General features: G+C 39.7%; 3 protein-coding genes and 2 non-coding genes across 5 annotated transcripts; all 5 read left to right on the top strand.

Annotated features, from left to right (window-relative positions):
• Positions 1-726: 726 nt before the first annotated feature.
• zmpste24 (zinc metallopeptidase, STE24 homolog) lies at positions 727-5989 on the top strand. Its single transcript, XM_086050430.1, has 9 exons — positions 727-1239; positions 2100-2246; positions 2345-2548; positions 2683-2835; positions 3281-3422; positions 3488-3663; positions 4082-4186; positions 4273-4416; positions 4858-5989. Exons 1-9 carry the CDS (start codon positions 1132-1134, stop codon positions 5080-5082), a joined length of 1404 nt encoding a protein of 467 aa, XP_085906556.1. The 5' UTR covers positions 727-1131; the 3' UTR covers positions 5083-5989.
• Positions 5990-6789: 800 nt separating this feature from the next.
• On the top strand, positions 6790-9597 carry atp5if1b (ATP synthase inhibitory factor subunit 1b). The gene is made up of 3 exons (XM_086050581.1): positions 6790-6959; positions 8142-8254; positions 9195-9597. Exons 1-3 carry the CDS (start codon positions 6891-6893, stop codon positions 9334-9336), a joined length of 324 nt encoding a protein of 107 aa, XP_085906707.1. The 5' UTR covers positions 6790-6890; the 3' UTR covers positions 9337-9597.
• Positions 9598-10269: 672 nt separating this feature from the next.
• rpl13a (ribosomal protein L13a) lies at positions 10270-14245 on the top strand. The gene is made up of 7 exons (XM_086050181.1): positions 10270-10379; positions 10985-11057; positions 11278-11343; positions 11668-11769; positions 13360-13445; positions 13628-13687; positions 13873-14245. The coding sequence occupies exons 1-7, from the start codon at positions 10359-10361 to the stop codon at positions 14080-14082; spliced, it is 618 nt and encodes a 205-aa protein (XP_085906307.1). The 5' UTR covers positions 10270-10358; the 3' UTR covers positions 14083-14245.
• Positions 11127-11207, top strand: LOC147137450 (small nucleolar RNA Z195/SNORD33/SNORD32 family). Its single transcript, XR_015089440.1, has one exon. It is a non-coding gene; the product is annotated as a small nucleolar RNA Z195/SNORD33/SNORD32 family (small nucleolar RNA).
• LOC147137449 (small nucleolar RNA Z195/SNORD33/SNORD32 family) lies at positions 11505-11588 on the top strand. Its single transcript, XR_015089437.1, has one exon. It is a non-coding gene; the product is annotated as a small nucleolar RNA Z195/SNORD33/SNORD32 family (small nucleolar RNA).
• Positions 14246-23889: the final 9644 nt, after the last annotated feature.

Genomic DNA, 23889 nt, shown 5'->3' with positions numbered 1-23889 from the left:
ACGGATTAAACACATGGTCTTCCGACTATGCTTAGTTTATCTATTGTCATTTTTTTCCCGTCAACAAAACTGGTATCCGTCATCCCGATAGACGGAACAGTCCGTCATATAGACGGAATGCCCAGCACTGCAATTTAGTTTGTAAGGCCCATTCCCAATACCTACACTTGCACCCAACGGTCTTCCCTGAAGTGCAAACGTAGTCGAAGTGCACGAAGGGTTTGAGGGCGGCGGTTACAAGTGTACAAAATTGAGAATTGGGAAACTGCGTGTGACGTCATCGACTTATGCCCCCGAGTCAGCGAGCATGGCGTTGTTGTTTTGGCAATTTTGCTGTTTAAAATTATACTAAAACTTCAGTAAAGCAATAGTAAAGTAAAACTCAGCCTCCGTCTTCCAGTCGATGTGTGGTATGGCTCCATTATTTGGACTATTTGCGGCTCATGCACAGAAGGTTGCTAAGTACGGCAGCTAAACTAGGACAAAATAGGTAAATGGTAACGGATAAACAGTGACGTTAAACATCGATTGAGTTAAACATACATATGATAAACATATGGTAATAATTGGATATTAAACACAAAGGTACTTTTTTTCGGCACAAGTAAATAAATTACACCGAATGTCGGGCGCAAAGGGGACGGGGCGACAGGGGAACTTTGCAAAATTGGGACACCCTACACACTCGTACCCTCGGTGGCAACGCGCAACTGAGGGGCATAAGGGTGCAACTGTGGGTATTGGGATTGGGCCTAAATGTGCGTTTCGCCAGAGAAGTTCCTGCCTGGGTTTTTGGGGCTCAGTAAACCGGATACGGAACAATTGTGACGGGAGCGGTTCATTTCCGGACCTTTTATGCTGTTGAACCGACTGCGATTTCATGATTGTAGTGTCATTATTTAGGATGGAGGCATAAAACAACTCTCGTTGTACGTTTTAGTCACTTTTGGGTTGACGGTTGTAAACGCTTTCCATTGATTAGAATAATACCCCACTTTGTGTGTAAAGTTTGTGTGTTAGCAGCAAGCCAAGCTGAGAGAGCAATAACGTTGCTGTTAGCCTGATCCGCTAGTGGAGCGTTTTCTCAATTTCTTAGTACCCCTACCCTAGTCTCAAAGAAATTGAGGAAATATGCTCGACTTTCTTAGTGAGCTCCCGGTGGAGAAGCAGATATTTTATGCTGTTTTGGGCTTTTCGTGGACGGTGTATTTATGGGAGGCATACCTTTCACATAGACAGGTAAGTTGAATGTTATGCACTAAATATAAAAATTAATGTTCGCGGTTTTAAAAGCAAATATATGTTGCTAAATGCGTCTCAAAAGTGTCCGAAATGGAAAATAAATTGGCGATTCGCTTACTCTTAAAAATATTTGTTTTTAGGATGAAATTGAACAACTATGATGACTATTTATTTTACATTAAAGGTGATTGTCATGTTTGCTAAAGTGACGTCAAGTAGACTTTTCTGCCACACTTTGTATATTGATTAATAATTACTAATGATATATACAGTTTTTTTTACTTTGAATTTAAATTTATTGTATTCATCTTTGTGTTTTCCCCAAGTCCATTTATTTGTGTAATTTAGCTTCACAAGTAGTAAAAATAATGTTTTTACTCAAAACATTATTTAATGGGACATATCAATCCAGGGGCAGCACAGTTTACTCGTGATTTTTAGTGTGCCTCCCATTTCTGAAAATCTGTGTTCGACTATCGCTCTGGCCTTTCCATGTGGCGAACACAGTTCTTTTCAGCAGTTGCCTGTTTTTATTACATACTAGTGGATTAAAATTATCTAAAGGTACTCAGGCTTTCTCCTGCATGCACATCTAAAATTGTCCATATATGTGAATTTGAGTGTGAATGGTTGTTTTGTTTATTATGTATGTGTCCCTTGGTTACCTTGTGACCAACTCCAGCTCACCCCTGACACTAATGAGAAGACTTGCTGTGAAGGGTGGATGTCTTTTATTTTTGTTGTGATAAAATTGTGTTAATTCATTACACTTTTATGCATATTCGTTTTAAACTGGAGTATGAATGGCGGTTTTATATTTTTTTTACCATTTGACCCTCTCCCTGTCATGCCTGCAGCGAAAGATATACAGGTCAACGACACGTGTGCCGCCAGAGCTCGGAAAGATAATAGATTCCGAAACATTTGAGAAGTCACGACTTTATCAGCTGGATAAAAGCAACTTCAGTTTTTGGTCTGGCCTGTATTCGGAGACAGAAGGAACGGTAAGATATTAACAAGAAATGGTCGTCATTATTAACGTGATTTATGGAGTGGAACTTATTAATTTGTGTCTCTTACTTCTGCAATGTTCCTGTCAAAGTTGATCCTGGTCCTGGGTGGGATTCCTTTTATGTGGGGCATCGCCGGTGCAGCAACGAAACACTTTGGATTCGGCCCGGAGTACGAAATCACGCAGTCCCTTGTGTTTCTGACTCTCGCTACCCTGTTCACCGCTTTAACCGGCCTTCCTTGGAGTTTGTACAACACATTTGTCATTGAGGAGAAGCACGGCTTCAACCAGCAGGTAATCTTCCTTCTCCGTTGTAGAAACTCTGAAGTGTTGTTTGGCTTTTCCTTAAATATTTGGTCAAATTCCAAATCGTACAACTTGGTGGTTGTTTGACCTTTTATTATTAACGGTTTAATCTTGCTCAATAGACATTGAGGTTCTTCATCGAAGATGCTGTGAAGAAGTATGCTGTGACTCAGTGTATCCTGCTGCCTGTAACATCGCTGCTCCTCTACATCATTAAGATTGGGGGCGACTACTTCTTCATCTATGCCTGGCTTTTCACCCTGGCTGTTACTCTGGTTAGTAAGTGACACCGTTGAGGTTTTTGATAAAAATCGATCCTGGGGTCCTTGGCTTCTGATTTAATTCCATTGCTGCAATGGCAATGTAAATCAGAGCATTTTTTTTTTTACCTACGCTAACAGCAGTAAAGTCATTACAATGAATATTTGTATGAGAAACATTTCTAGGCCAATAATATATACAAATCTAAACACTAAGTACAGCGGTAGCTGAGTGTGCCTTTTGCTGCCCACTATTGTTGTGCCAGTGCGCAAACTATTTCATTCTGCACCATTTGTAAAATTGAAAGCTTGTATTTGGTGTACAGACTTTCGAAAACAGATGGAAGCAAGTTTTCAGTGTTGCACACAAGCAAAGCAACATCGGTGAACTACAATGCTGTTGCACGTTACTGGGGATCGTTTGTTGTCATGTAAACTTGCCTTTTGTCTCCCTTCTCAGATCCTCGTTACCGTCTATGCTGATTACATCGCTCCTCTGTTTGATAAATTCACTCCTTTGCCAGATGGGGAGCTGAAGACGGAGATTGAGGCCATGGCCAACAGTATCAGTTTCCCTCTCACAAAGGTTTACGTAGTTGAAGGTATTTGAATGGCAAAGGAATTGTTTTGTGTTGGCGTGCAGTTTTTGAAAATTGCCTGTTTCCAGGTTCCAAACGGTCTTCGCACAGCAACGCATATTTCTACGGCTTCTTCAAGAACAAACGTATAGTGCTCTTTGACACACTGCTGGAGGACCATTCCCCCCTCAACAAGGGTGACCAGGCAAAGCCCGAGCAACCAGAAAATGATGAAGTTCACACCGAATTTAAAGCCAAGCCAAAGGTTACGATAACATAAACTTTGTTCTGGGGTGTTGAAATGGAAACTTTGGGTGCTTTCACCTTGGCACCTTTTTGACCAAGGTTGGAGAACATTTTTAATATTAGGGGCCATCTCGAGGTTGTTCCAAAAAAATGTGACGTCATGAAATATGTTTATTATTATTATTATTATTATGAAAAATGTTTCAGACATATTCGTATAGCCAATTTTACAGATGTTTGTAATATGTACACTGCCTTTGACACAACACAAGTTCTCTTGTTTTTGCTGTACTCTTCATGCACTTATTTGGATCCGAATTGTGTCAAAGCACCTTCACAGCCGCCTTGAGACATTAAAAATTCATAAAATAAATGAGATTTTGCGTTATTCGAGCAATATTTCCAGTTTATATACTAACTGTTGGACATTTTTACAGCACAAGAAACAAGGATGCAACAACCAAGAGATCCTTGCCGTTTTGGGTCACGAGCTGGGTCACTGGAAGCTCGGTCATACTGTCAAAAACATTGTCATTAGTCAGGTGATTATTTCATGTATTTTTCGCTTTTTTTGATTGGCGTATATAAAATGTGGCATTAACATCCGCTGTCTCTCACCCTCCTTTAGATGAATTCCTTCCTGTGTTTCTCTCTGTTTGCTGCTCTCATTGGACGCAAGGAGTTGTTTGTCGCATTTGGCTTCGTTGACAGCCAGCCCACTCTAATTGGCTTGATGATTATCTTCCAGTTCATCTTTTCTCCATATAATGAGGTGATCATAAGGAAATCCTTATTAATTAATCTCGCAGTTCTTACCCACAAACTCACTGACGGAGAACTCTTGTTTATCGTGGGGCGTACCTTCCAGACATGTCTGTAATGACTATGACCATGTATTCTGAAAAAAAATGTTACCTTTCACACGTGCTTTAAACACATTTAAACTTACTGCACAACTAGGGATTGGCCGTTTACCGGTTTACCATGGTTTTAAAAAGTCCTGGTTCCAATAACCTCTAATACTGTCTGACACCGGTAATGAGCTCTTGTGTTCTTTTTCGAGGGAACTTCTGAGCAGGGCACAATATGATTGGCTGCTTGCAGGGTTGCGTAAAAACAAGCCGACTCGTTGACGTTAATAACTTCACAATATAGCGGGGGTGGGGAATGATAAAATTGCTGTAATTTACATGTTTATGTTTGGTCTTTGCAGCTTCTGTCCTTCTGCCTGACGGTCCTGAGCCGCAGGTTTGAGTTCCAGGCCGACGCTTTTGCGCGCAACATGGGCAAAGCCTCTGAGCTCTACTCGTCCCTCATCAAGCTGAACAAGGACAACCTTGGCTTCCCTGTAGCCGACTGGCTGTACTCCATGTGGCGCTACTCGCACCCGCCCCTGCTGGAGCGCCTCAGAGCGCTGGGCAACGTCAAGCAGGACTGACGGGGCCGAAACGGGGAGCGGCAAGCGCTGTCTCCTCCCAAAGGCCTCCGCAGACCCCTCCTGGCCCTGTGACGCCTCCCCCTAATCTTATTTTATCTTGTTTTAGTAAATTCATTTAATGATTCACGTTTGTGTTTGTTTTAAATTGTAAAACATCAGCATAAGGCAGCCAAAATTACCTGAAGGGCACAGAGAGGCTTCAAGAGTTAAGCACACTGAAAATACGTGTAGGCAATGTGTTAAATTGAAGTGTTTGTCACTGTACAAGTCATGTTTGTCAGGATGGCTCAGTAGAAATTTGTGCGCTGTGTACTATGTCTTAAGTAAACAAACCCACACCAGGTGTCATCCCAGAGTGGGTTATGCACACTTTGATAGAAAGTTAACAGACAGACATTTGTCAGACATGGCAAAGGACGTGTGACATAACTTCACAGACACACAGGCCACAATATTCAAGCCCTCGCTTCCGTTGCCACTGTTTATTGAATCCAAAAAGTGGGCCATTGTGTAAGTTCTCAATAATGTGCCTCCTAATTGTCGTTTTTCTGATACTTGACCCTGTTAGAGACACAGCAGTGCCGATATTTTGATTCGCATCTTGAATTTGACTTATTTTGAATGTTCTTTGGGGAAGGGAATAGATCTTCTCATGCACCTGTTTGCTAACTGGGGTCCAATGTACGTGTTACATTAACGTTTATTAGTGTTGAATTGTGGAAAGGAAAAAAATGAATGTGGTTTTGATGTTTAAGTTGATAGATATTTGTTCTCCTAATTTTGGGGGTCTTGAATGAACCCAGAGTTGCCAGGCGATGTGTTTATAAGGGACTTACTGGGGGGAGGGTGGTGTTTCTTAAGACAGGTTTCAAGAACATTACTTTGCTGAATAAAAACTATTCCAAGACTTGTATGCTTTTTAATTTATTGAAGACAGTACAGTATTACAATGACTTTGATCAGTTTACAATTAAAAAATAAAGTGAGAAAAATCAAATGTAAAAATAATTGAATTCAAATATTTAATCATCTATTTAAGTTAATGATATAGTACAGGGGTGGACAAAGTGTATTTTACAGATATATGTGTATATATATATATATATATACATATATATATATAAATTTGTATATATATATATATAGGCATATATATATATACAAAATATATATTGTGTTAAACTAAACAGTTTTACATATTTTGCATGCATTTATTAACTTAAAAAATTGTATCTATGTGTAAGAAAATATCTAATGTCCTGTCCCGGTTATGGGTTAATAAAAAGAAATAAATGAAAAAAAATCATATGTTGCCTTCAGTACGTCATATATTTTCGAATTATTTAAATTATATTTTCATCAAGTTTTAATGTAGCTTTCATCACAATAAAGTTGTAATTCTACTTTGTTAAAAACCAAACCACATAAAAACAAAACTACAACGGTTAAATAAAGTTGACCTTAACTTCAGGTCAAAGATATATTAACGTGCAGGTTTATGCTTTCTGTTTTGAGATGTTCCATTGGGCAAAATGGGGGCGATTTTATGTTGCGTTAACGTCTTAGAACGCATGTATTATACATCTTATACCAACGTAGTATCAATGTTAATCGACTTCGTTTCCAATTGAATATGATGTTCGTAATATTTGCTACGTCTCACGGAAGAGAAACGTTCACATGGAGCCTGTCCCCTCTATCTGGGTCCCAATGGCGCCGTCCTCTGGCTGTATGTATTTACGGACAAGGGCAAATTGAGGAAGCGTTTCTGCTGTCATCATTGTCATTCGCCAGTCACATTAGCTAGCATGGCGAGGTTCTTGAGGCCCAACATTCGTGGTTTGTTCACTTTTCAGCAGAGAATGGCATCCGACCAGGTAAAACTATGTCCCTCGGGCCTAGCTTCTCAACAAAAGACCGATTTCTAGCGCTATAATGCCATTATGCATGGGGTAATTTCAAATGAGTTAGCTCCAAAATTTGTCTAGCCGTATATGACAGCTTGATAGACAATTGCTATTTTCATGAATATAGGCTGAAGATAATGTTAATGAACAATAAAAGGGTCGTTTTTTTTAATGCATTGCATTGGTTTAACCACCTCATTGGCAAGTAAATGCCTTTGCACTTGTGACCTGGCTATGGCTGCGTGGTTGTTTACTTTAAACCCAATCTATGACATTAGAGAATGACTACATTTTCCTAATTTGAGACCAATTAAATTTTGACCTCTTCAACAGTGTTTCCCAACCTTTCTGAGTCACGTACGGCATCTATTTTACAATTGAAAAACCTCAAGCATACCAGCATACTAATACAGTATATCACAAAAAGTATAATTATTTGTACAGTACCTTTATATTGAAACAATGAGTTTCTAGTATAGATTTGCACACAAATGCACTAACACAGTATGAAATCTGGGCCTGTTTAGTTGAAAACTATTATTCTTTTGCATGACTTCAACAGATGGTGAGACTTGTTGTACTTTCTGTCACCTAGTGGAAGAGCATTGAATTATGTAGCCTGTCACTAGACGTGGACAGCATAGATAGATGAACAGAAATACGTTTGTTGTAAGCCATGTTCTAAACTGCTATATGTATTTCACTTACACCCTTAAACAGCTAATTTATCATGACTTCGTTGAAATTTAATTTGTGGTAATACTAATGAGTATGTTTAGATCAAAATAAGAATCCTCATAATTTTTTATGTGTTGGTGGTATACAGTAGTTTTATTTTAAATGAGTGATTTTTTTAAGTCTGGCTTCGGTATGTTTACTTGGGTTGAAATATCTTGCCATTTGAAATTGCCCTGTCATATTGTCAGATAATTTTGCTAAAATTAAGTAACATTCCTCATTTACTTGTTTTATTTAAGCCCATTATTTTGCAGTATAGCCGCTGTATTTGTCTTCATGGTCTTGATGTGAATTAACCTCATAAATGACACTGGAAGAAAAGCAAAGACTCTTTGTTACTTTCTTGCCATTCAGGTCAAGTTCAATTTGGACTTGATTCAACATTTTTTCACTGGTTGGCTTTCTCCATTGCAGCTGGGCGAGCCTGGTAAAGGTGCAGGAAAAGGTGGCGGAGCAGGCGGCTCCATCCGAGAGGCGGGTGGAGCCATGGGAAAGAAACAGGTGGCCGAGGAAGAAATGTACTTCAAGTAGGTGTTGTTTCTCTACTGCACCAGCGATCATTTACGGAGTCTAATGCCATCGTTTGGCCAAATGCCGTGAGACAAAATTTCATTTAGGAGCAAGGTTGGGCAAGGAAAGCCACAGTCGGCAATGCACTTTGTCATTTATTGAACAGGGCAAACAGTCATATAATTTTGCATTTGACTGTTTGTCATTCGTAAAACCTGTTGTAGACAACAATTCACGGCCAGACGCTCACATGCAGACAAACCGGCCAGGGTTGGGCCAATTTGACTTCAGTTCCTGATGTCACTCACCAGGCAATGCCCCCTTAATTTCAATCACACAGACATATTTATGTCTTTTCACAGTCCAAGGATTTAATCCCAGGAATTTATTGATCTTTTTTTCAAATTTTTTCAAACGTTGGGGTAAAAGAGTGTTTGAAATTGTCTAGCACTGAACTGAGTTAAAAGCACACGTACAACACTACAGTTATGACTTTTATTTTGTCCAAACAGTAGTTACTCAAATGATATGGATTTTTTTTGGTCCTTTTTAATGCTTATTATAAAGATTTGAATTAAAGGCAGACCATTTGACTGTTTTACAACAGTTTGTCATTTAGTTTTGTTTTTTTTCTACAACAGAGAAAAGTTGGCAGAAATCAGGGGATATGTTTGAAAGTCATTATCTTCGTATTATATTGTAACATTTGTGTAGAAGAGGTAATAAAGGCTGATTAATTGGTCGGGCCCTACTAATAAAATTTTCTAAAACCAGTTAATGTCTTAACACTCTCTGTTTTTATACAGTAGGATTTTTTTCAATAGAAATGAATAAAAAAGGTTAGAACAAATGCTTCCTTTGATTGAAATGGGAGCTTGGACGGATTAATGGCATTTCAGTTACCGTAATTTAAGTGTGGAAAATTGATTTTGTGATCTGTCTGCACACACACACAAGGCGCAAGGAGCAGGAGCAGCTGGCTGCACTGAAGCATCACCACCAGGAGGAAATTGACCACCACAAAAAGGAGATTGAGCGTCTGCAGCGGGAGATTGACCGTCACAAGGGGAAGATCAGGAAGCTGAATCACGACGACTAATCAAAACGAGCTTCCGCCAGACATCTTTAATCAAGGCTGTAGCATATTTAAAAAATATATTCTCCTTTTGTGTTCTTCTGCTGCTCACCATCTCAGAGTAGAATTGCATTACTGGCAAGGTGTGATTGTGTGGTGAATTTTTATCTAAAGCAATTGCAACAGTTCACAAAATGAATGTTGTTTCTGTGGAACAGTGTGACATGATTTGCATGAACTGTAGTGTGTTTCATACAGCAAATAAACATGACCTTGTGTGATAAATATGCTTCTAATGCAAAGAATGATCTCTGTCTAATATTTTAATTATTCATTCATTCTAGATTACAGTCATATAGTATGATGTTTTTCTAAATATCTATAAATGTTTAAAACCTTGAAATAATTGGATTTTTTAGGCACAATTTTAAATAAACATCTAATTTAATATTACATTTAGAGTATAAGACCATTAATAATTGATAGTATACAGTAGTACAGTTGCCATATAATTGATGCATGCATTCAGCTGTTTTTTTATCCTGAAATCGATCAGTTAAAATGAATTATTTTTTATCTTTTTGTCTGAATTGGTTAATTGATGTATTATGCATTAAAAATATCAAAACAATTATGTATACATTGCGATCAATTAAAATTGTACCTGTATTTTATTACATAAGTGGCTAATTACAATTTAATGATATAAATAAATACAATTAAACGGCAAATTATTTTGTCAAAATCAAACAAATTTTCACATTTTACATACACAATTTAACCTTTTTTTTTTCTTTTTCTCTTTGAACGACCAGGGGCCGGCCCATTCGTAGGTTTTACAAATGAAATAACTTACAAAAATAAATAGAATTTGCCCACTTTGTCGCAAATCCACCAAACCTGCACAAGTGTCCTTTGCGCATCCGTCCACAGGTGACGCTAGAACATTTTCAACCAAATCTGATAATAATCTGACAGTGACGTCACTTCCTCCCACCCCTGTCTTTTACCACGGGCGCCCCCGTGTATCTTTCTTTTCGCACGTCATGGCGGACCGCTTCAATAAGGTGGGCTACAGCCAAGGGACGATATTCTCAATTTAATCGGTTTTCTGCTGTAGTTTCTGCCCGGCGTTTTCTTTAACATGCCGTCGAACGGTATATTATATCCGCGGTGAAAACTTGGGTACCACTTGGCTAAAAACTTTTGTTAAATGCGTCTCTGGGGCGGTTAGCGTCTCCGAATAGACATGTCTTCCATCATGGCAGCTTTGCTAGCCAACGCTGTTAGCTGCTAGCTAGCTAGCTTGGCTTGAAGCTGAAGTCTCGATTAATGTTTTTTCCCCCCCTGTCAAAATAAAAAACATGTTTGCAGAGTTTGTTAACGTTATTCACATCTGTAACGTACAATTTCAGCAACCATTTGATGACTGAAGCGTCTGCTGGCTAATTTTGTTGGCATGTTTGATAGGACGCGAAACCGGCAATGCAGCCATGTGCTCATTTGAGAAAATATTAATAAATGTCATGCCTTAAAATTGTGATACCTCAAGGTGGCAAAAATCTGTAACATATTCTTACACAGTGGCTGCTCTTGGCTTCTCCGCGATGAATTTGGCTTTTTTTTTTGCAAATCCTTTTATGTCTGTTTTTCACCACGTTTAATTTTGCAGGTTCTGCTACTAGATGGCAGGGGCCATCTGCTTGGTCGCCTGGCTGCCATCGTTGCCAAGCAGACATTGCTGGGTATGTGCTTCTTGTTAATCATTATCACATGAAATGAAATGTATCTAAAGTTTAAATGTACCTTTTAGCATTGTCAGTGATGATTACTTTGACCCTTGGTTGAGTTTAACGACCATGAGAAAACTCACATGCACTACCATCTGAGACAAATTGTTGTAAATGACATATTATATGCATATTTTGGGCGTTGTTCTATTGGTCTTTATTTTCCATTTTAAAGGACACAAAGTTGTGGTGGTCCGGTGTGAAGGCATCAACATCTCTGGCAATTTCTATCGTAACAAACGTAAGTGGCTCAATTAAAAATAAAAATCCTTTCAAGGCTGTTCTCTCAATTTGACTGAGATGTCTTAATTCAAACTTAAATGGATTAAAAAAAGAACCTTGTGCTTTTAATAAAAACCTAAGCAGACACAGGGAAAACAGCCTGAGTTCAGAATCCTGAAATGTGTCAATGATGTTATATAAAACAATATTTTGAGTTTTAAATGGCCATGAGAATACTTGACATGCACTACCATCTGAGACGCATACGTTCTACTTAAATGGAATCGTACGCCACACGTCTTAAATATGTTCTAACGGTCTAATTGAATATTTGATATTGCAGTGAAGTACCTGGCTTTTCTGCGCAAGAGGATGAACACCAATCCTTCTCGTGGACCGTACCACTTCAGAGCTCCCAGCAGGATCTTCTGGAGGACGGTCAGAGGTGAGACTGAAGCTGAACACAAAATGACTACCAAAATCCACTTGGTGTGTCGTGTACCACCTCCAATGTGATAAAATGTACAGTGGAAAATCCAAAGTTGAACGCATGGACTGCTTTTTGGGCCAACATGTCATGGTGTTGTTGGTTTGGAGGTCCTCAAGAGAAACTTTGGGGAAACTTAAACACTTTAACACAGTGGTGCACGTTATTCATCCTGTGGCTCAAATGACATGACAGACTTTTCAGCACAAGTTCTTGCTAGTTCCATACCGACAATGCTTTGAAAATATTTTTCACTCTTGTGGTAATTGTAGTAAGATACCTTTTGATTGTACTTAGTTTCTAGATCTATTTAGTTCTTTTGTTTGTAAATGCTTTTTAAATGTACTTTTAATTCATGTAAAGTGCATTGACTTACCTTGTGTATGACATATTCAATATGAAGAAAGCTGCCTTGCCTAACAATACAATTATGAATTTAAATGTAAATGACACACAGCTGTTCTGTAACTTGTGGCATCCAGAGAAGATGCCTTTTCAGGTTGCAGGCACAGCTAGCTAACTGTGCACTGTAGTGGTAGAAACGGGCCTGTGATTTGTAACTATGTAACTTACAATTGTGCCAGATAGCCAGTAATGGAACAAAGGTGCAAACTTGTGGAGTGTGGGAGGTGGAATTCATGCTGGACGCCACAGGAGCCCACTGGACACTGTTTTAGTCACTAACAGTTTACAGATCATATCTTCACAATTGAACACTATGCAGTTTTCATACTTTGCGCGTTTTCAGAAATTACCTTCAAACATCACACCGAAAATAGTCATTTCTATTTGATTTAAAATTTATGCAAGCATGAATACATATAGCATGCAGTATTATATTTTTTAGTACATTTCGATCTTCCGTAGTCAACGTTATATTACATCATACCTTTATTTACAGGCATGTCGTAATGAAATGATGATTCATGCAGCGTTCTAGCCTAGCTTGTGGTCCTGTTTGTGTTAAAGTAGAACTTTATAAATGCTGCAACATCAATGTTATTTTTTGCCATCCTATCTACAGTGTTTCACATTGTTACCAAGTTTAGTACAGTATGAAGAATACAGTTTAAATGTTACAGATGCTAACTTAAATGGCATCTAGCAGAAGGCATCATGACTAGCATGGAAATCACCGGAGATGTTCTGTCAGACATCTTCAAAGAAGTTTCAGTTGATAGTTGAATCATTGTTGGCCTCTTCACTTTTGAGACAGTTGATAATGTGGCTCTGTAGTAAAAACGGTTTATGAATGCATTTTGAGCCTGAGCCAAATTAATGCAACATTTCTTTCCCAAATTTTAATTGTTTAACATTTGAGGTTCCACTGTGCAAGGTCTTACAAACTTGTTCCTAGCACATTTCTTTCCCCTTGAAACAGCAGTGATGAGCATTGTTTATTAAGATTCTGATATCTGTTGATGAGAAACTCTTATCGGATCTGACTTCTGAGTTGAGTTGGGGTAAAGATGTGCTTGGACAAACTCTTAACGCTGCCGCTCTCTATCTTGGTAAGGTGTATTAAAGTGAAATAATTGTGCCAACTAGGCATGCTGCCCCACAAAACCAAGAGAGGCCAGGCTGCTCTGGAGAGGCTGAAGGTGTTCGATGGCATCCCCCCGCCCTACGACAAGGTGATGGCTCTGCATAACATAGTGGTTTGACGTTGTACTGTCAATGATGCCTTTTACCTTACCATGCCTTGTTTGACTGAGGTTTGAAATGAAAACACAAAATCTGAGACATGCCACCCTGAAAATATTTGGACCTCGGGTTTCTTTGGTGTCTGATTTTTGGCTTCTCCCCCCCAATTCAGAGGAAGCGCATGGTGGTCCCAGCTGCTCTTAAGATTGTGCGCCTGAAGCCCACTCGTAAGGTAAGTCACGTTGATTGCTTCAATTTAATGAGCCAGCATCTCAACAGTGATGATCTGAAATCTGATAATGCATTGATGAAAACACTTAACGGATCTGACATCTGAGTTGAACCGGGAACACGTTAGCTTTAAATCCAAGCCCGTGCATTTGCTGCAATGTTTAAATTGACCCGTGTCTTGTGCAGTTTGCCCTCCTGGGACGTTTGGCTCATGAGGTCGGCTGGAAGTACCAGGCCATCACAGCCACGCTGGAGGAGAAGAGGAAACAAAAGGCCAAGATGCATTACAATAAGAAAAAGGCCACCATCAAGCTGACTAAAGTGGCTATGAAGAACGTTGAAAGCAAAATTGCAAAGTACACAGATGTTCTCAAACAATATGGAGTTCTTGTCTGAGCGTATTGTGGCCAATAAACAGATAAATGTTTATAATAAAAAGTTTGGTTCATTAATCACTAGAGCTAATTCACTTACACAAGATTGTGGCTAGTGTTCTTTCACTTTGGGATGACATTTGAGTTTAAGAACTTTACCTGCAATAAAGGATTTAGTGTCATCATCCTCAGCGTATTTCATTCTCCAGTAGAGGGCAGTGTTGAACTTATTTTGGCAAAGTTTTGAATGACTTATTAAAACATACCTGTTTTTACAATTACGATTTGTGTAATGTCACCCGGAGCTTTAATGAGGATACATTTAAGCTGCTTTTTTTGTGCCCCCCGAATATTTAAGTGTAGCCTACACTAATACCTTAAACAGAGATGTACCTGCTTGATATGGAAATGAGATTACTGACAAAGCCAAACTGAGAAAGCAAGTAGATTGCTTTTGTATGCAATGTGATTGACGAGTTCAATTTCTTGAATTGTGGGCAAAAAAAGGTCATTTAAAACTCAGGCAGCACCTTTGCTTCACAGAGGAGGGCGCACGTTCTTCGTGGGTTTCGTTTTTCTTCAATCAGACGGAAGCAATTCATTGCTAACGACAAGAGTACAAAATACGAGAAAATGTTTTTCAAAGAATTTTGAAATAAAACTAGTTTCATTTACAAGTTAACATAACATATTTGGAATGAGTGTTCATTTTTGAATTGTGATGGAAAATGGGGCAAATGCTCTTGACCCCCTTAGCCAAGGAACAAGCTAATTAACAATAGCTTTTAACAGTTGTTCACTAAATTCACTTGTTAAAAGATGTCTTTCTTCCCTTGTAAAATTTTGCCTTTAGTATCATGATATAATCCATCCATTATCCAACCCACTTATCCTCACAAGGGTCGCGGACGTGCTGGAGCCTACCCCAGCAGTCTTCGGGCAGTATAGGCACACCCTGAACTGGTTGTCAGCCAATCGCAGGGCACACACAAACAAACATTCGCACGCACAATCACACCCACAATCACACTTAGGGGCAATTTAAAGTGTCCAATTAACATACCGTGGTGCAAACTTCGGATTTGCCATGAAAAAGTAGGTGCGAGGGCGCTTTTTACAGCTTTACTTTTTATTCTTCTTGTCAATCAATCAATCAATCAATCAATCAATCACATTTTATTTATATAGCACTTTTCATACATAAAAATGCAAATCAAAGTGCTGTAAAACATCCAAAACACAACATAAAAAGAAGACCCGTTCCCGCCCTCCCTCTCGACAAACCCGAAGACATATTTCCACCAGTACATCAGCACTCACCCCCCCCCCCCACACACACACACACGCATTCCCACTACACAAAGCACACAACCTGATAAGGTGTGTTAGAAAGACATGACAAAGCACAGAGAAACCATATGAGGAAAGGCTACCCAAGGGGAGCTCATCCACGCTGAGGGAAATGACAGCCCAGGGCCACAGGGGTGTCACCACCACAGAGACCCCCGGCCCGGATCAGCCGGGTGGTCCCCACACAAAGTGTAGAGGCCCCCGGTCACCCGCACCCAAGGAGCCCCTGCGAAAACGGCCCCTGTGTGAAGGGCAGACACCCATAACACGGAGGCCCCCCCATGAGGAAACATTTGTGAGAAACATTTGTCCTGTATTAATTCATGCTGGGGGGGGTGTAATATTTACAATCCACTCTTCTTTTGTTATGGTCCTTAAAACAGCACATGGTCTGATACTGAAAGCAGCATTTGCATTTTTCTCCCTGGAATGAATAGTGACTTACATCTCTGCTGTGTTTTCACAATCAGTGACCGGAATAATAATGATCCAAGACATAAGAGCTTTAAGCTATAGGTGCAGGATACCTATAGTCTCTTCAAAGATAACAATCAAGCCTGCCAGGCCTATTCTTAATAGAATGTCATGCATTTTAACCATGATACATCTTAATCATGAGATAGTGTGGTCCACGCATCCATCGTTTATTTGTTCATTGTCGTTGACCTCTTAGTGTAATTGAAATGATGGAGAATGACAGGTCCTTCATTCACACGGAGGTCATTCTCCATTTTGAAGACAAGTACATGTAAAATCCGGGGCAAGTGGGGCAACTCCACGAGAGCCAGAAAATTGGTTGGAGCTCCGCGGAGAGAACAACTAATCAAACCATTATGAGCTCCATTGTAATGGAAACCCCCTCGCATTTGCTGTGAAATGTCACGTATCTGAGCACGGCGACGCTCGTCCTTGAGAGCGCACCCTTGAGGAAGCGAGCGCTTAGACACATGTGGCTCACGGGACGGCGTCAAGAAAACCAATCTGGTAGTGTGATAAACAACGTGACAACGATGAAAGGCAACGTGATGAATGAGAGTCGACCCGTGGCTGTTGCATGCTGTTGCAACATCATCAGATGTCACTGCACTGTAATCTGCCTCACTTCACATATACGGTGGTTGTTGTGCTTTAGTCTTCAGTTACTAACTGAATTGGAAACAAAAGCGCACACATCAGCACGGATGAGGTTGATTTCGGCGAGCTAAGTAATAGGAGCTGTATTCTGTCCGTATCCTTATTGCTGAGGTATCGGGCCGGGACTCTGTTTCGGCAGATACTCAAAATCAAGTGACACCTGAGTACAAATTCCAGTACTCAATTGAAATTTCTAATTGTACGCCGGACACTCATGACAACTAGTCGCAGAAGCCCGCACACTGCGTGACAGTTCGCTCGGTGTGCGGTGGGCCTTACACTGCAGCCGGTAACGGTTTTGATTAGTTGCTCTTTCTCCGGAGCTCAGCTTGTGGAACCAATTTGTGACTCTGGTAGAGTTGTTTCTTGCCAGAATTTTCTTGTTTCTAAGATAGAAAACTGAACTTGTTTTGTTGTGTGCTCATTCTCAGTCATTTCAACTATGATTAGAGGTCGATGAAAAAATGTCCAAAATATCATATTTGACCCGTTTTCAGGTGCTGTATCGTTTTTAGCGTTGATAAGCATCTTGTCCTCTATGCACAAGTAATAGAATCTTATGTTTGAACTGTGCAACCTTCACACTAAATGATCCATAACAAAATTGTTTTGCTTTGCTTGATTTCATTGATTCCCCTCCACCATAAAACTAAGTTGTATGTTCTTCCCACATTTTACACCATGCAATTGTATTCTCAGAGGACTTCTAATCCGTCTGTCAATGACATTCTTCTTGGAATTACATTAAATGCATTTGGCTTGTTCAAGGGACAATTAAATGATTCTTGGTCTCTATCGACTATTTAACCTGTTTAAGCATTGGTGGATGGGCGTTAGGCGCAATAACAGGAAATAATACTTGAAAGGACTGACACTAAAACAAAATTCCTAAAATCTGAATGAAAATGTTTTGTGTTTTCGCAGACAGGCGCATGTGCACTCGGTGTAACAACTGGCGTATCATTTTCATGCCAGAGAAAGTCTAGATTACCGTGTTTGGGAATTTGGCAGACCGTGTTCTGCCTCGCAGGGCGTTCGGGAGTCCGAGAGCGCTTTCCGTTACACGCCTTTGGCTAACCCAACAATTTGGTGTCAAAAAGTAGACAAGACTCTTAATTGTGGCATAAGTTGTGAAACGCAATTTTGATGGATTTGATCCAGGTGCAGGCAGACAGATTTTGCGCTCTGCTGATATGTGTGAATTAGGGGAGCTGCTTCGCTTGGCCGGGAATCAAGTCAACTGTTTTCACTCCCACAACGGCGCAAACGCCCATTTCAAACTTTGCCTGTCTACGAAAATACCAAAAGAAAGAAAACGCCACCCAGACGACTATAGACTGCACTTTACGCTAGGCTTGTGCTGGGCATGAAAGTAGGACCCATATTTGTTCGTTCCACAAACAAAGAGTTATTTATCGGGGTAAAATGTCATCATCTTCCGAGAATAAAGTTGGATTTTTCCGACATAAAGTCATAATATTATTATGATATTCAGAGTCGGAGTTTCACAAAAAATGGCACGTTTATTCTAGGAGATATTCACCGGTGTACCTTATCACAATTATAGCAATGTGTGAATAAGTGTTGAATGCTTCCTTAGAGAAAGCTGCCAACAGAGGCAGATAAAATAACAAAGAAAAACAAAAGTCGCTCTCCATTTCCCTCCCACGTGATGGCTGGCCATCACATACACAAGAAAGACTCTCAGCAAGGCGGAGTTGTTGAAAAATGGCAAAGAGACAGGGAAAGGCTGAAGATATCAGGAGAATAAATTAAACGCAATGTTTGCCTTTGTCCTATGAAAGGCCAAAGAGGGCCAAAGAGGTCTACCTTGCTGCTTTCTTCTCTCGTCATTGATTTTTTTTGTGCTTACAACCTGCCCTGCAGCTCCATCGATTGGGCAGCCTGACTTTGCACAACATGTTAAAGAGCAGTAACCGTGTGGGGTTATCAAAATGGATGGTGGGGGCCTAGTTTCAATAATGCCCTCCGAGGAACAATAAACAATTGCTGCGTATTGATTCTTCCTTGCACATTCACAGACGCATGTATTATAATCTGAGACTATCTGTGCCTGCGTGTAACGTTCGCGCGAAAACATCTGTCACTTTCCAGGGCCTCGCTCAAATAAAGCGGTTGGTATTCAAATGCGTTGGCCCCAAAGCTAGTAGAAGACTCTAATGCATCTCACATGGAGTTAACACTTTGACAAGAGCGCTCGCCCGGGCTTTCCTGATGCATTTTCACTCCCCATCAGCATAAACAGGCCTTTTTAAACTGGCATCTGTTCGACTACGTTATTTTGTCTCCTTGCACAGTGCGCACGTCTCAGCTCGGCATGGAAGCCATTAAGGGCATCAGATGCAGCCATTCACCTCTCAAGACACACACGCACAATTTACCTCATCTGATGGAGGTCACCCAGAACAAATGCAGCCCTAATGAATCAATTTGAGTCGCACAAACTGTAGTATGGATTGATTTAGTAGTTTCTCAAATGCAGCTTTGCCTGTGTGAAATGAGCTGTAATGAGACAGATACGGACTGAAGCTTAAGCAATCGCACTTATTTTTAGCCTTCGTTACTGAATGATTACGGAATGTTATTGCAGAGAGGATGAAGTCCAGAGACAGATGCACAGTGGAAGGTCAAACAAACTACGGTATATTAGGACACTGGCCGACCTCCATTTTGTTTGGACCATACAGAAAGTAAAGGGATAGGCAACTTTAATGATGGTGGGGGGCGGTCACAATTTTTCATCAGCACTACTAGGGGGCCACATTGGAGAACACTTCCTAACCAGATGTCTGACAAAAATAGCATTTTAAATATGGACAAAATATGTGCATGTCTGTTTTTTTTTTTTATTGGACCAATGTATGTTATAGAACGTTTCGGTGCATGTAGACTATAAACAATCCATCCTTCCACAACACAGGGTTTGAACAATCACATCAATCAAATTACGATTCAAGGTTAGCACAAAACTGCTGAAAAGCAAACCAACAAATGTTTCACTCGAAATTGTATTATTATTCAGCTTCTATGTTTGTCCTTCATGTCATTTCAAATCCTCCCCAAAATATTAGGCCTACTCATATTATAGTGTAGGGCAGTAAAAGTATTAGCACAGTTTGGCCATGTCTGCCATCTCGTGGTGAATGGTGATATTACAACTTAAAACTATCCAGTGGAACCCCTAAGATCTGCATAATTGACAACCATTGAAAATCCATTGAGATATTTTTGAGTAAAACCCCCAAAATCCTAATAACCCAAACATTTTTCTTGAACTTCAGGGTTTGCCCCCCCAAAAAAATACCCACCTAAAAACGCGACAAACAAAGAAAAAAATATTGAAAAAAAAAAATTGGAAATTGTGATCCATCCATCCATCCATCCATCCATCCATCCAATAATCCGATACAAATCATTGGGATGTCCATTTTATCAATGTCCTTGTTCTAACATATGGAAAAGTACTGATTAATTAAATCATTTAAATAGATGAGAGAATTTGTGAATTTAAGTCTTAACTCTTGTTTCGACAACACCATTGTACTGAACTGCCTGTAAGAGTTGTGCTGGTAGGTCTGCAGGATGTATGATGTATCTCAGCTACCCATAGTTGACATCATGTGGTTTCCCTTTAGACAGCAACTTCACTGTGACTGAATCAATAGTGCCTCTGGCCGCAGCCAAGTAGCACACTCCATTTTGCCTCAATTGTTTCAAGAAGCAATTAATCAAAGATTAATTCTACACAATCAACTGACAATGGATTATCCTTTTGCTCAGATCATTTTATTTTTGCCGAAGAGTGGCCCCGTGTCAGCATTCCACAGCCATTTTGGATGCATTCATAACATGTACCCATTACCTTCTCTATTCAATATGCACACTTGGGAATATCATCCCATGCACAAACTATGAGATAGCACCAAGGAGGCAACAATGTAACAATGTATGTGTGAGTATGCTGGTTATCTAAACACAATCCCAATGCCAGCTGTCATACATAAACAAATTATAAAATGATCTTCATAAACCATCTGGTGTCTTCTCCTTTCTGTGTAGGCGGGTTGAAAACAACACTGAAGACAGTGCATGAACGGGTATTTCATAATTTGAAGAAGAATAGGACGGTAAATCACAACAATTTTAGTGTCTCTTTGCCATCTTGTTGTTTGGATGCAGTTTTTAAAAAAAGTGTACAGTATTGTATGAACAGTAATTTTTGCCCATTTATAAAACACCGCCCAAGCTCACTTAAAAGGCTCTGTATTTTTATTTTTGAAATATTACATGTTGCCTAATTTGTGATGGACATATAGAAGAAGTTCTGTAAAGTAAAGCGTTTTAGTCAGGAGATAGGAACCCATGCGGGCAGGTGAAGGCACCTCAGGGGTCCTACAGGTCCTTGTCAGAAAATGCCATCAGTGAAACTGGGGTGGTCATTTCGTGTCTCGTCTGTTGCAGGTGAGCGATAATTAATCATTAAAAGGGCTTCATGTAAATTTATGCGTGTACATTTTAGTCGTCCTTTGGTGTTTATGCTAGTCAGAAAATGCCTTCAATGAAACTGGTGTGGTCATGTCGTGTCTCGTCTGTTGCACTCTGTTGCAGTGCAATATGGCCCAATTAAGGACAGCGAAATTTAATCCTCTCAAGTGTGTTCATCCAATCCCCAGTGCTACAAAATCATTAAAAACTCAGCAAACTCTTTTCAATGCTAAAGGTGATCGGGATATCTTGGATGGCATGGAGAAAAAAAAACACCCCACATCCATTGCAACAGACTTATAACACTTCTACTGCAGCTTCTAAAGTTAAGTTGTGGCAACAAGGTAAACTAACGTTAGCGTTCATCCTCCAAACAGTGTTACGACCACTGTGTGATATCAGCTCCACATTCTTGGAACTCTGACAAACGTGGTGCTAGGAACACCGCCTCGTAATGCAGGGATTCTTTCTGTTTACGACGCTCCTGACATTTTTTGAGGTTAGGAACAGTGAACACTGAACGTATTCGTGCATTGCTGTGTAATGTCATGTATGTTGTATGATGTATGTGATCGGCACAAGCAGGCACCTTTGGTTACTGTCATTTCTGGTTATCATTTTGTGTTTTTTCCCCCCTTTAAATTAGTCAGGACCACTACCATAAGCTTCAAATGATTTATTAGCTATCAAGGACAAGTGTGTTAGAAATAGTATTGTAATTGACTTCATGCATTACATGTGACAAGGAGCATATGATCTCCCAGCTGTTGTCTGTCTGATCAAGCGATCAGAGCGTGATTGAGCGTGGTTTTGGTCCTGATGCTTTATTATGAATCGCTCTGTAGTTTTATGCAGGACACACCCACTGCAATTTGATTAGCTGCTGCATCCAGGCAGGGCACACCCCAAGCTACGGAGATGAAATGAGATGACCGTTCCAGATATGTGTCGCATTAGTACAAAATAAAAGCATTCGATTTGGTTAGGGTAAGATTTACGTCACCACACTGAAGTCACATACTACCCGTCCAGCTTGGATGTAGTAAGGCATGTCCTATATGGATGCAGCAGCCAATCACATTGCAGTGGGGCGTGGCCTGATTAGAACTCAAGTGTGATTCTTAACGGGGTCCTGACTGACTGGCAGCTAACATGCTAATGTATCTTTACAAATGCTCATTAACAAACCTCCAGGTCACGCACAGTAAACACGACTAATTAAATATTAAAATCAGATTCAGTCCTTTTTATCTGTTTTTCAATTAGATATTTTTGCTCTCAGCCTGTGATTGAATTATTAAAAAAATAAGTTATTTTGTTTTTTTTCTGTTTGATTAGAAAGAAATAACCAATCACTTTTTCATCTTCTGATTTTCGATTTACAATTAGAAATGGGAAACTACCGGCATTGGTTAGCGATAGACAATGGCGCATAACAAATTGTGTACTCTATTCGGGTTACGCTGTCGGAACTCCATCATAAACCAAGCACCTCCTGGTATTGTCAGTGGAAATGAATTAAAAGTGCAAAAGGGACTTTATGGGGAAAAAACTTTCTTCAGCTGTTTTATTATAGTGTGGTATGCCCACAAAACGAGTAGCAAACAACAGAAACTACTACTAAAGCTTTTTTTCAGACTATTTGCCCCGATTTATAACGAGTAGCTACGTAACATTAGATGAGATAAGAATGAATGAGTGCGGCCAGAATTGTGAATTGATCATGATAAGCCAAAATGAAATCCGCTCACTCTACATTCATTGTTGATTTGCTTTCCTGTGACGCAGAATTCACAGTAATCTCCAATCATATGCAAGCCTCTCGTTGACAGTCGTGGACTGCTGTGCGAGCAAGCTAAAGTTGTCTCTATATAGCTAGTGTGAGCGTATGTGTGCTGGTGCATTTAAGTCATGGGGGACCCTCGCCTTCTTCCATGTTCCTGCTAGCTCCATTAATCAATTCTCCAATAAGCACACGGCTCGCGTCCTGGTAGCCCGCGAAATCCGCTGTGTAGCTCAACAGTCATGTTCCTTTGGTTGCTGGAGAGTTATTTTTGCATATGTGCTCCTACTCTGTGAACCCAGTGACATCGTCCACCTCATGTAACGGCTTTTCTTGTAGCCACAGTATTGTGGACCTTCACACTGAACCAAGGAAGCCACAATAATTTTATTCATTCAAATGTGTCCTCATGGAGGCGACTTCAGGTTTCTGCAAAAAGTGGACGTCATGCTGCATTTTTTTAAAGGTACATTTTGGGGCAATGCTAATCAATTTGACATAACTCAACTTTTCATTTACCATAGTATCTTCCATAGAACCCAAACTCACATTTCCACTCACTGGGCACCTCTTTTAGTTTTCCCGGCACAAAAATAATAAGGTCCAACACAAGTGCTGAATCGAAAAGTCTGGCTTTGGAGAGAGAATAATGCTCAGTTTTGACTGACACTAGAAAGAGTATTGGTAAGAAATGTTTAATATTACGAGAATTAAGTCAGACTTTTGCGAGAAAGTTCATACTTTTATGAGAGTAAAGTTATGTGTAAAAAAAAAAAAAGTTAGTTTAAGAGAATAAAGTTGCAATACTTGTAATAAAAAAAAGTCTTACTCGAATAAAAGTAGAATACAGTCAAATGTTAGGGCAAAAAGATGAAAAAAAAAAAGCCAATTTTGTGAAATTAAAGGCGTTACGTTGCAAGAAAAAGGTCATGGTTTCTTTGCTCAAGAACATCATTAATATTTCTGGGGAAAAGTCATGATTCTTTAAAAATAAAATGAGTCAAAATATAAATGTATATTTTTTAAAATTTTCAAAAATGAAAAAGAAAATCAATA

Source organism: Filicampus tigris, chromosome 13 (assembly GCF_054856515.1).
Source record: "Filicampus tigris isolate MCC_2025a chromosome 13, RoL_Ftig_1.0, whole genome shotgun sequence".
NCBI classification, from domain to species: Eukaryota; Metazoa; Chordata; class Actinopteri; order Syngnathiformes; family Syngnathidae; genus Filicampus; species Filicampus tigris.
This window is presented reverse-complemented; position numbering and strand designations above follow the sequence as displayed.